The following is a 12,149-nucleotide window of genomic DNA, read 5'->3' as shown; positions in this document are numbered from 1 at the left end:
TGGTGAAATGTAATTTTAACATCCCCAAGGAGGAATCAAAGAGACAGCAGTCAATGAATAACAAATCAGAAAAGTACTAACACCGTAGTTTGAGCAGTCTTGAAATGAGTTATCATATTGACTAATGTGTTCTCAATTTGAGCATGTTTAGAAGTGGCAAGAAACTGATCTTCACTCAGAACTGTATCTATTATAGTCTTGTGATTGAATTGCATACAATACGTAGTTTCACATTAGACCAAAGCATTTCCTACAACAGAATTGTCTGTTCAGTGCAGAGCCTACCTAAAGTAACTGAGCATGACATGCAGATAAAGATGGTTTTCCATCCCCAGAGGCTTTCATTTTGTGGACACCTATGGGGCACAGCCTTAGTTCAGCAAATGAAGGGATAGATGGAATCTAAAGCTTGTAGACTTACAAGGGCACATGAGTAAACTGCCCTGCCTCGGTGCCTGTTGCCTAGTTACTGCCTACATCTATCCTGTATGATTTTTATTTTATCTCTTCTTTTTTTCACCTTTTTTTTTGGCCAGTGCAGAGAAAAGACTTGAATGAAGCTGATTACATAATCACATGCGCATGTACATGTGCACATCATGTGCCGTACATGTCTTTATGTCTCCTTCCTTGTGTTCTGACCCTCCCTTTAGGGTCTGTGTCCCCATCAGTCCCTCTCTTACACTCTCTGTATTCTCTCCTTTTTATTTTACACCTACTTCAGTGTTTTGCATCATAGTGCAAAATGTCAGGAGCAGGACTGCAGGAGCACAGCGCATGAGGCTAATGAGATTGAAATTTATGTGTTGAGACAGTTTTCTCTTAGTGTAAAAACAATGCAAGTACAGGGCAGGCTGGAAAGATTGACTTCATACAGATTCAAAAGCCACCTCACCAGTAGTGGAGCTGATCATTACATTCACATATGTTTTTGAAACTAAAGCAGTGTTAACCCTGTGAAGCTGTCACAGTTTGTGTCACTTCAATTATGGGCCCAAGTGTCACGTTCTTCTTTATTACTGTCAGTGCTCACCAACAAAGTCATCTATCTGTCAGATTTATTTATCTTTCTGTAACATTTTGTTATTCGGGCTATTTGTCCTTCACACTGTGAGCTCTTCAAAGAGTGAAGGAGGCGAATAACAGGAACAGAGCCACAGAGAACAGTATGCTAGCAGCAGTGTTGACTATGTAAAGACCCAGGGTGAAACTTGTCCAAAGCCACAAATGTATATGGATTGTAAAATAAAAGTCTCTTTAAACATTCAGCATGCCGAGCAATAAATATATTGAGCAAGTCTAATAATGTTTGTGTGTTTTTCAGAAAGAACACGGGGACAGTGTGTGCGCACTGCTGAGGCTCATTGACTGAAATGTGGCTTTTGGGTTCAAGGGAAACAGAAGAAGCCGAGTTCCCGGCTGGAATCTCACAGTAGGTTTAAGTCATAATATATTTTTTACTTAGTTTTAAGAGTGGATCATAATTACTGGAGACATTAGGTGCTGTATGTACTTGATTTTGCTTTTGATTAATGATTGGTTTACAAGCCCATTCGATTGCAATTGGTAAACTGAAGGATTTCTTCACTTTTCTTACCTTGTGTGGAACCTTTCATGCAGACTGCGTAGGACGAGTGGCGAAGAGATAAGGCTTGGAGCATCTATTGTGAATCAAAGATTAGGTGCCAGCTTTAAATTATTGCTTTTTGTTTACACAAGGATAAGGTTTACGTTAACTAACTTTCAATGGCTGAACGATCTTCACGTTATTTATTCTTGTGCCATATGAAGAAATGAATAAAGTATATATTGTGGAGTATAATACTGTTCCTCTGCTCTACTGCACTGATTTTGCATCTCTGACTTAGCATCGGTTTATCTGCATTTACATGAGGAAAAAAAAAAATAAGAAAAACATGTGAGGCGAAACAGGATCTCAGAACACAACAGAACACACTTGACAACAAAGTGAAGTGGTCCTTTTATAACAAACTGAGAGCTGTAAATAAAAGTGGGGACACTGTGATTTAACCAGCAAATATTTGACGCTGACATTTACCTATTAAAGAGAGAGAGTAAGTTGTGAGAGATGAGAAGAGCAGATTCAGAACCTGCTCTTGTATCCTCCTATGGACGGTTAACCTTTTGCTGTTCTCAACAGGTTTTGTTGAATATGTTGATGAAATTAGCCCTCATGGTTGCATTTGGGTGGTGTTTGTGCCGTGGTTGGTGAGTCAGTCATGGCTCCAGGCAGATGGTGGTCAGAGTGCTGCACAAGGTTCTCTTGATATTCATCAGGAGAGCCGACCTCCGCCGTGATGTATTCAACCATCCAACAAACCTCACTCAGAGGTCAACCCTGCATAATGAATGAACGCAGAAATTCAAAAACAAGTCAGAAGCCATTTTAAGATATCAGTTTCACCCCCTCTGTCCCCTTGTCACGGTTTAGTTGGGTAAAAACAGACATTCTGACAAAATTCGGGTTAAATGTTGGTTCAGAGAATGAACACTGGTGGTGATCGGCTAATTCAAGGTTCATTATTTGAAGGATTTGATGGAGTGGTGCAGGATCAAGTAGCACAATAAGTATTATTATAAGGAAATGCACACACACACACACACACACACACACGCCCGTCTAAAGTAAAAACTTTAAAAAATATGTGACATCACAAAGCTGCATTCAGTTTAGTTTGGTTGGCTGAGATAGAGCTTGACATCAGGAAGAAAACAGTCTGTGCTTCACACTGTAGCTGCTTAAACCTGAATACTCAATAGAAACAATAAAAGCCTAAACTTTTACTTGTTACAAGTACTTTAGCATAAAATTATAATTATATGCAACCTGTAAGATTTACTGAATTACATGATAACACTTTGTAATAGACCTTAAATTATGGTAGTTATATTAATGTATGCAACTGACTTGTTAAGCTCTGGACCCATCAATAAATTGTTGCCTGCATGTGTAGAAATGTACAGTGAATTTTTTACTTTACAATATTAATATACGCACACATTTGTTTTTATTCTTCATGAAGACTTTACATTGACTTACATTAATTTCCTGGAGACTTATTCTAATGTGGACCATAACCGCCACTAATCACAAAATTATTCTAGGCTTAAATCAAAGTGTCCTAAAATGTAATGAATTACATGGTGGGGACCGGCATTTTGTCGCCATAAGAGATGTTATCAGCCCCTACAATTTGAGTAATACCACGAGCACACACACACACACACACATACATGTATACAACAGATTTATTAAATCAGGATAAATCGCCTGAGAAATGGCCGCCTTGTTTTCAGCACACTCACTCATTCTCGTTTTCACACATGCACACAGTCACACGCAAACAGATGCAGCCCACCTGGTACACTGTATGTATGGATGTGATACCTGTGAGAATGTGTCACCACACTCTGTTCCCACTACACTGGTGGATGGATCAGTGGTCTGCCTTGTGTGTGTGTGTGTGAATGTGTGTGTGTGTGTGTGTGTGTGTGTGTGTGTGTGGTAGGGAGTAGAATATATACCTGCTTGTCTATTTCTGTTGCTGGGTTTGTTCCAATGTGTTACTTCACCTGTATGAAGAGATCAGAGCAATAGTCTATTTGTTGACATTGAGCAATATACTTTTGTGTGTGTGTGTGTGTGTGTGTGTGTGTGTGTGTGTTTGTGTGTGTGTGAAGGAGAAGGAGGAGGGGATCTCAGACAGGTGCTTTAAGAGAACCCCTTTGACTCATACTCTCTTCTCTAATTAAGTTTAGGCTCTTTCTGTGCATATGTACGTGTGTGTGTGCATGTGTGTTCTTGTGTATCCATGGGAAAGGTTTGCCTTTTCCATTCCCTCACCCTTTGATTATCTTTTTGTTTTTTCATTCATCTTAAAGCCCATTTAGTTTACACAGGCTTGATCCAATCTCTTCAAAGCATCCATTCACTGGTTTTATCAAACTCAGTGCAATAAATTATGACATTTACAAATACAATGGTTCTGTTTTTTGCAGAATTTTTGGAACCGAGAGTGATATATTAATAACAGTCTCCACTAAAATTCTGTATAATATTTGTAATGATAACAATAAAACATTTGTTGTGTATGCATGGAGCAAAATGTTATAGCACATCCAGTTCATTACCCACTCCTAATGAGTGTATACAAAAAATACTATGTTAATTTTGCAGTAATATACACAGTATTCATTATATCAGAAGTAAACAGCACTGGACCAGGTCTGATCAAAGAGGTCAATGCTGTACCAAAGCTAAAAGTGTTTATGTTGTGGCTGCATGTATGACTGATCAGCATATTTGTTAATGAAAGTGTTTTACCAAAATATTGTCAGATAAAAATGGAAATAAAAGGAAAATGATATGCTCACAGAGAAAATCAGGTATACCCACACAGCCTGCATGTCAAGTGTAAATAAACCTTCATTATTCTTTACTATTTAACATTATTTAAAATTTACAGACTCATTCAACTGAAGTTTTTAGCTAAAGTCTAAATTGCAGGAGAATTATTTTAATTATCTCTTAACAACATTTTGTGGGATTTACAGTGGCGTACATGTTGCTATAAAACAGTGGTAGTTCAGGCTTAGTGTGCAAAAATATGCCTGCATTCGCCAGCTGGGAAGATGGTCTTTAGCCTGAGTGGGAGTTGTTGGCTGAAATGAAAGAAGAGCGAAAAGTATTTTAAGGATGAGACCGGTGTTAGTGAGATCTTTTTCTATTGTCACACACCACTACATTTAGCTGTTTCCTTAATGCCGTAGATTGATTTTCTGTCTGTTTCAATCCAACAGGTGAAATGTCATTGGTCCATTTTGATTTATATGGATACTTTCTGCAAAGGGTTTCGTTATCGGTGCTCAGCATCATATTGTTGGTTTATTTTTTTTATCAAAAATGTGATTTCAATTCTACTTAAATTTATCAAGGTTGCTCTGTCATGACCATTTGGATTTAAATTTTAAATTTCAATGCCCACTAATACCTAAACTGTCCCGAGACCATCAAAATAATTTTAACACTTTTTAACTTAACACAATAATATGTGCCCATTTCTCCTACAACTGAATGAATGAATTAACTCAGCAACCTAAATGAAACCTTTGATTAAAATTCATTTTTGTGGAGAAGTATTGTCCAACAAATTTAGTTTATCCATCCAAATGTACACTGTGCATTAGCCAGTTGAATCATGCCTGCCACCCACAAGCTATTTTCCACCTGCAGCCCACCTACATCAACAATAGTGAACCAGAGCCCAAGATAAACACAAATACAAACAGATACAACAGAGTGCACAAGGTGGACATGCTTCTCAGATTAGCGTTTATCCTCCCCTGGTGAAACCTGTTGTGTTTACCTGGAGCACACTACATCTGACACATTAGGGACACCATACTTAAACAATAGTAATGTTTTCCTCCACTCACTCGGAGACAATGCAAGATTTTGGTTTGGGGCTAAATAGGGCAGGTAAAGCAGTGCCCCTCACCTCCAGGTCAAGCTGGGCAATTCCAACTAAAAGCATCCAATTTACACCTAAAAGCTCCTGCAAGGCAATTCACTGTGTCTGAGGTATTAGTGCATGTTTTTCCAAGTTGTTTTCTGAGCATTGGTTGAAGTCCACAAAGCAGAATAACTGGTTTGAGGTCATTTGTGGCCATTCTTCATGCCAAACCATATTATCGATCAAAACTAATCAGATTCTTTGTTATTTGTTTGATTAGCATTTTAAATGTTCACTTTTCTTTCCCATTGCTAACACAATCCTGTAATCAGGGAGAGGGACAGAGAGATAGCAAGAGGAGAGGATCGGGTTTCTTAGCCGCTCTGTACCCTAATCCTGGATTTGGAAGCGGAATGAGAAGACAAACACGAGTAATAACAGCATTGACATGGGATTGGTAGGTGGGGTTGAGCAGCATGATAGGAAATAGGGGGCCTCATAGGTTGAGAGAGGGATGGTTAGTTGTAGGTGGGTGGGATATAAATACTTGCAGTAGACAAGAGCTGCAAAATGATGAGGGTATGACAGACACTGGCTTACCTGCATATATAATAGAAAAGAGACAGGGAGATACACTGTGGAGGCCTTAATGAGAGACATCTCTGTAGCTGAGAAACACCTTTGAGTAAATCTACCAATAACTTCAGCCTGAAGCTCATAGCTATTCATCTTCGAGAGTCTTGGGTGAGGTTCGAGTCACACCAGAATCTGTGAACAGCTCTGGCTGAAGTGCTGAGAAAAAAAAAAACTAACGTAGCGAAGTTTTCTGCCTGCATATCCCCATCAGACTTAAGTGAGAAATATGCTTGACTGAACGAGAGAAAAAGAAAAGACAAGAAGGCGATACAAGAAAACGATAAAGTAAGACAAGACTTAACAACTTACAAGAAAGGAAGGCAAGAGGACAAGACCAGAACAGACAAATGACAAGCAAAGCGACAATGGGACACAAGAGTAAATAAGGCAATAGTGGGAAAGCAAAGATAAGAAATCCTTTAAGGGACCATATCAAACTTCAGGGACCAGTCGAGTGCGAGAGGCCAGAGAAGAATGGCATGTCAGGCCTTCAGCGCTGACTCTTTCACCCCACTGGCAGGAGATTCAGCCCTGCCAATCCTCATGCACCACGCCTCAACCGGTGACTGCTTTCCGTCCACCTCCCATGCTCACAGCATGGTTTCTGCCGGTAAGCTGTGTTCTATTCCTGTTGTATTTTCCTCTTCTTGTGTGTGTTACCTTTAAATTGTTTGTTTACAAAATTGGCCTTGCACTGGTGTAAAGTCAGATGAGAACCAAAACTTACATTGTCTTAATGATATGAACCACAATGCACTTAATATTTTTAATGATCTTAACTCCCAGATGCAGGAACACACACCTATAAGCTGCTCCTGTACAAGTATAACTGACCCAGTTGTGCTTGGTCATCCTGCTGATCTGTTCTTATCAAGGCACAGTTGTGTTCTCAGCCAATGGGGAGGATGAATTGAACTGAAAAATGCATTTATTCCAATCCAGTCCAAATTATGTCAGTGTATCTACAGTAATCAGCCAGTTTGTCCCAGCTGCCTCTGCTCAGTGCATAATTGCTTGGAGGATATGTTATCAGTATGATAAACTCCCAAAGGTCTTTTTCTTGATGGAGCATTGTGGGAAAAATTTCCCGGGGGTTGTAGAGCCTGCTGATTGTTATTTCTTACAATAGACTTGGATTAAATAATGCAGAACATTAGTCATGCATTTCCCAACTCAGACAATACTGTACTGGTGGTATTTGCCACTCCAGATTGACCTATATTTGTTTTCCCCTGACCTCAAAAGTACAATAAATAAATTAATTAATAAATCAGCCTTCTCATAGGGAGCCGACTCTCTTTTCAAAATCATCATACAAGAAACAGAAAAACGCAGAAAGCGCCTGTACGTGAGTGTCAGGGGTGTCTTAGCAACAGCAGAACACCAGCATTAGTACTTGAACACCAAGCTGCATAAAATGATAAATTATTAAATAATTATATAATTAGCAGAAGACATGACCAGAACAATGTTTGACTATATTTAAATACTTTAACCGGGAATCAGTGTCATAATAAGTGTAATAATTTAAAACATCTCTGCCATCTCAAGTTTCATTATCCTGGCTTTAGAAGAAAACAGGTATGTTTATAAAAGGTGTGTGTGTGTGTGTGTGTGTGTGATATGTAAATAGTCACATCGCTCTCTGTTCTGTCTGCACTGGCATCAGACTATAACATAACATAATTGGTTGGTAAAAATTCATCATCTTTCTCTTTCTGTGTGATGTGATGGAGCAAAGCTAGCCAAAACTGTTTACATTATATGTCTGATCAGCCAAGTAAAAGGATATTTTTAACTGGATTTTCAATGGGAAGTTTCAGTGTGTGTGTGAGAACACGTGTGTTCATGGTGTTGGTGCAACAGTAATTCAGCAACACTTCTGCGCTGCACTATATGTATATATATATATATGTATACAATGTCATCAGCTCTAATTGAACATATGTTTCTCCATCAGTATCCTCTGGGTTGTCCCTGGGTCAGACCTCCAAGCGCTCCCACATGCACCTGTCCACCTCCTCCCTTGGCAACGCTCTTGGCAATAGCCCCCCAAACCTACATTACCCAGTCACCCCCTGTCACTACAGCAACCAGCAGGCCACCTATGGCATGATGGCAGGTGAGTGGAAGTGATGGTGGTGGACTAAACTAAAGCTGTGATAAATCTAGTAGTGCAACAATTACAGTACTTGGTTTGTTGGTTAGTTAATCAACAAAATCAATTACATGTACTAGGAAAAATGGCAAATATTCTTTGGTTGATGCTTTTTGAATGGTAAATGGAAGATGTTTAGAAATCCCTGTCATACCAAAGTATTTCTTTCTCTTTATCTATTCACAATACAATCAAAATGAAAATGTGACCTTGGGCTCTGGGATTTTTTTTTTTTCTGAGGTCTTATAGGTTAAATTATCATTCAATGAAAAATAATAAAAGTAAACAGATTGTTCAACAATTGAAATAATTACTACAGTTCCAATGTCCTTATTGATACTGATCAAAATGTTATTTAGTAGCAGCTGCGAAGCTGACTTTAATGGTGATGATAGGGTTAGGGTATTGATCTGATGACAGTATATTGTAGACAATATAGATTTATGCTTATGTTTGAGATGTGAATGATACTGAGGCTGATGTTTTTTCATTTTGGCCTGAGGCACAAATCTGATCATATCAGGTCATATTTATTAGTCAAGTGTATCAGCAGCGCAGTCAGATCTTGAGCATATTAAAATGTAGTTTCAAAATCCCCAGCCTGAGGTAGCCTGACTTACTAAATTATTCAATTTCAGTCATGTGTGGGCATTATCCGGACACAATCTGCATACTAAACTCTGTGTAATTTGTTTGACATGCAGGAAAGATAGCTTGAGACACAGTTCATAGAGTTCATATTCCTCTGTGGACACGTCAATATCCAATCTAGTGTTTCTGTTTACGATATAACAGCATTGCACTAACAATATGTTTGAAGTTTCGAGTATGATTATTGTACTGACAGTTACACTATATATTGTAATGACAGTTGTGATTAAGGTTTCTCTGTGTGTCTGTGTGTGTAGCTCAGGAGATGCTCTCTGCCAGTATCTCTCAGAGTAGAATCCTGCAAACCTGTGGCGTTCCTCACCCTAACATGGTGAGCGGTGCAAACCCACTGCAAGGTAATGATCAGACACACACTCTCCACATACACACACACACACAGTCACATGCACACACACACACACACATTACGCAGCCATTATGTTACAGTCACCTCAATTTATTGACTGGAAATTTGCACTAACCCTAACCTCACCCTAACCTGAAACCAACTTATCATCCTAAAATTCATGGATTTTCATGGTGGGGATCAGCTGGTCCACACATAATATGACTGTGTAACCACAATTCAGTTCCCACAGTGTGAGTAATACCAAGCACACACACACACACACACACACACACAGGCACTCCGAATCATTCTCTCTCCTGGCCTGCAGTTAAACCCAGTAAACTGAGCAGACGTTTTGTTTATTCTCCATTTAATTTTAAATATGCTGCCAGTTAATATCGAATTCAGACTTGATTACCTCGTCTAATGATTGAGCTCATTAGCGCACTTGTTAAATGTAACTGTCAAACATGATTTGCCACCTCCTCCCCCTCCTGCACAGAAAGCAGAAGTGTGAATATAGAAGTGTTTATATGAAAACTGTCAGGAGGAATGCTGTTGACGTTAAGAGACCTGTCCGTTTTCCATATCGCAAGCCAAACTCATGTCAGTCATCAGTTGTCAAGTGGTTAATAAAAATGTTTTTTAAGCTCCAAAATATATTGATCATGCCAAGCAGTTATTAAAATGTTCTCATTTAAAACTCATACTGATATTGTAGCATTCTGAAGTTTGTGCAGGAGCAATATTGTACAGTGGATTTATTTTCTTACAATACACTGATGATTCATGGCTGACAGCAGTAGGTGTTGACGTTGTACACCCAGCTCAGTGGAATGGAACTGTGAATCGGTCTAGCATGTATTGCTTTAAACAACTCTCCAGGACAAAGTCAATCAACAACACAGCATTTTGGCTTTTATTTTTGAACAGACATCTCACTATTCACTTAAAATTAATATGAGAAGAACATATTTAGGTATCTATTCTACAAACTGTTAACACTCTTTACTAACACAGAATCAGACAAGTGCCACACTACTATATGACACCGCTGTAGATTTTGCTTCCCAGACAAAAACACCCAGGCATGTCCAGCAAGTAGAATTTATCACACAGGATGTGACTATACAAGGTGTAGTGCTGTCTGATTCATATGAATAATTTAAATATAATGAAAAACTGAAGAAAGTGAAGACAAAAAAGAGAGAAGGAACATCTGGAGTAGGCAAAAAGAATCTAGCTTTAGATGCATTTATCAACTGGGAGCAAATACTGTACAGCCCAAGAAGAATATGACTGAAAGTGTAACCCTGGGGGGCACAGAACAATTAACATTTGCAGAGAAAATGAAATTACGTCTTTCAACAGATGGGGCTGTTAAAAAGTCCACTTGAGAGTCGCCATCGACCCACTCCTGTAAATGGTCTAATAAAATTGTATGGTCTGCAATGTCAGAGGCTGTGCTGAAATACATTAGGATTAAAATTAAACAGGTGCTCACATTTACTACCATCAAGAGGTCATTTGTTACTTTAATGAAGTTTCTGTGCTGTCAAGGGGACTGAAAGTGTAACAAATATCAATGACAGTCGACCTGTGTGAGAAATTAGAAAGAAGGGGAAAAGCCACGTGGGAACAGTTGTCAACCACATCACTCAGCACAAGGATTCAGTGAAGAAGATACAACGTTGTTATTGTGAGAGCTGAGGTCCTTTCAAAAAAGCAGCACTACTCTATTTTTGTATTAACAATGGATCAATAACATAAGTATATAGTGAGCAGTGTCACTCTGCAGTTCCTCTATATTAAACGTTTTTTCCTTTTCAAATTACAACCAAAAATGACAGATGTAACAATACTTCATTTCGCAATAGTATATCTGCGTGGAAACTGACAGCAGATGTTCCAGCGTGGCCTTTTACCGCTGCTGTGTGGCAGCACTTCAGTTTTCATGTTTCAACAAATGACACGGGTTCAAAACATTGAACCACTTGTAAATACTGCTGGATTAAGGCAATGCTAGTCTGTTTAGGAAGCTTTAAGATGTTTATTAAGAAAAATATTAATGCTGCTTCATTTACAGTGTCAAGTCAGCATGTTTGTCAGTTTGTGTTCTTGCTATCTTTGCTCAGCATAATGCTGCTGATGCTGCTGCACTCCTTGGGAGGTGCACATGCAGCAGCAGGAGGGTCCATTTCCATGTACACAAAGGCTTGTGAGGCGCTTTCATAAACCAGCTGAGGGCTTCCTTCCTTAGCTGTCATGCACTAGTATGTACTGTTCACTCCCCAGGGAATGTTCATGCAAGTACAGACGAGACAAAGCGTTCTCTCTTTCTCCAGCATGGTGAAGAAGACAAGATGCCAGGACTTAGAGAAACCGTTGCTGTTCTCAGAGGGTTTGCCCTAAATTCCTTCTCACCAACAAATACGGTGCAGACTTTCCACAAGGTGCCCGCAGAAGTATCTTAACTGACAGCAGTTTAAAGAGATTGATTTGATTTGATTTATTCTTTCAAGCATGTAAAGACAGTTGATATGACAACACACATGATTGTACACATAATCCAATATCAATTTGCTTATACCTAGTACATGCTTGAATGGAGTAGGAAGAAGTCAGACTTATCCAGTCCTACCCCATGACATCATCTTACCATCATTGGTTTGCAAGTCGTAAATGTACATAAATAATTCTCTTCTACACCACACAAGTAATATACTAAAAAAATTATAACAGAGTGTTAACATTCTTACATAATTACATTCTTAAATAATTATCTTCTACACCACACAAGTAATATACTAAAGAATTAATACAAGGTGTTAACATTCATACACCACACCCACAATGTTCCATCTAATTAATCATTAAGCCT

General features: G+C 38.8%; 1 protein-coding gene across 4 annotated transcripts in view; it reads left to right on the top strand.

Annotated features, from left to right (window-relative positions):
* Nucleotides 1-1,324: 1,324 nt before the first annotated feature.
* Nucleotides 1,325-12,149, top strand: part of pou1f1 (POU class 1 homeobox 1) — a 17,874-nt gene continuing 7,049 nt past the window's right edge. For 3 of the 4 annotated variants that reach the window (XM_020614429.1, XM_020614428.1, XM_020614431.1), the window contains exons 1-3: nucleotides 3,704-6,720; nucleotides 8,071-8,232; nucleotides 9,177-9,275. In XM_020614429.1, coding sequence (XP_020470085.1) covers nucleotides 6,585-6,720; nucleotides 8,071-8,232; nucleotides 9,177-9,275 — 397 coding nt within the window. In that variant the 5' untranslated portion in view covers nucleotides 3,704-6,584. Of the gene's footprint in view, nucleotides 1,433-3,703; nucleotides 6,721-8,070; nucleotides 8,233-9,176; nucleotides 9,276-12,149 lie in introns of those variants that run through there. The other variant, XM_020614430.1, reaches the window with a different exon arrangement.

This window comes from Monopterus albus, unplaced genomic scaffold, assembly GCF_001952655.1.
Source record: "Monopterus albus unplaced genomic scaffold, M_albus_1.0 scaffold146.1, whole genome shotgun sequence".
Classification (NCBI taxonomy): Eukaryota; Metazoa; Chordata; class Actinopteri; order Synbranchiformes; family Synbranchidae; genus Monopterus; species Monopterus albus.
Note: the sequence above shows the minus strand (reverse complement) of the source record. Positions and strands in the feature narration are given on the sequence as shown.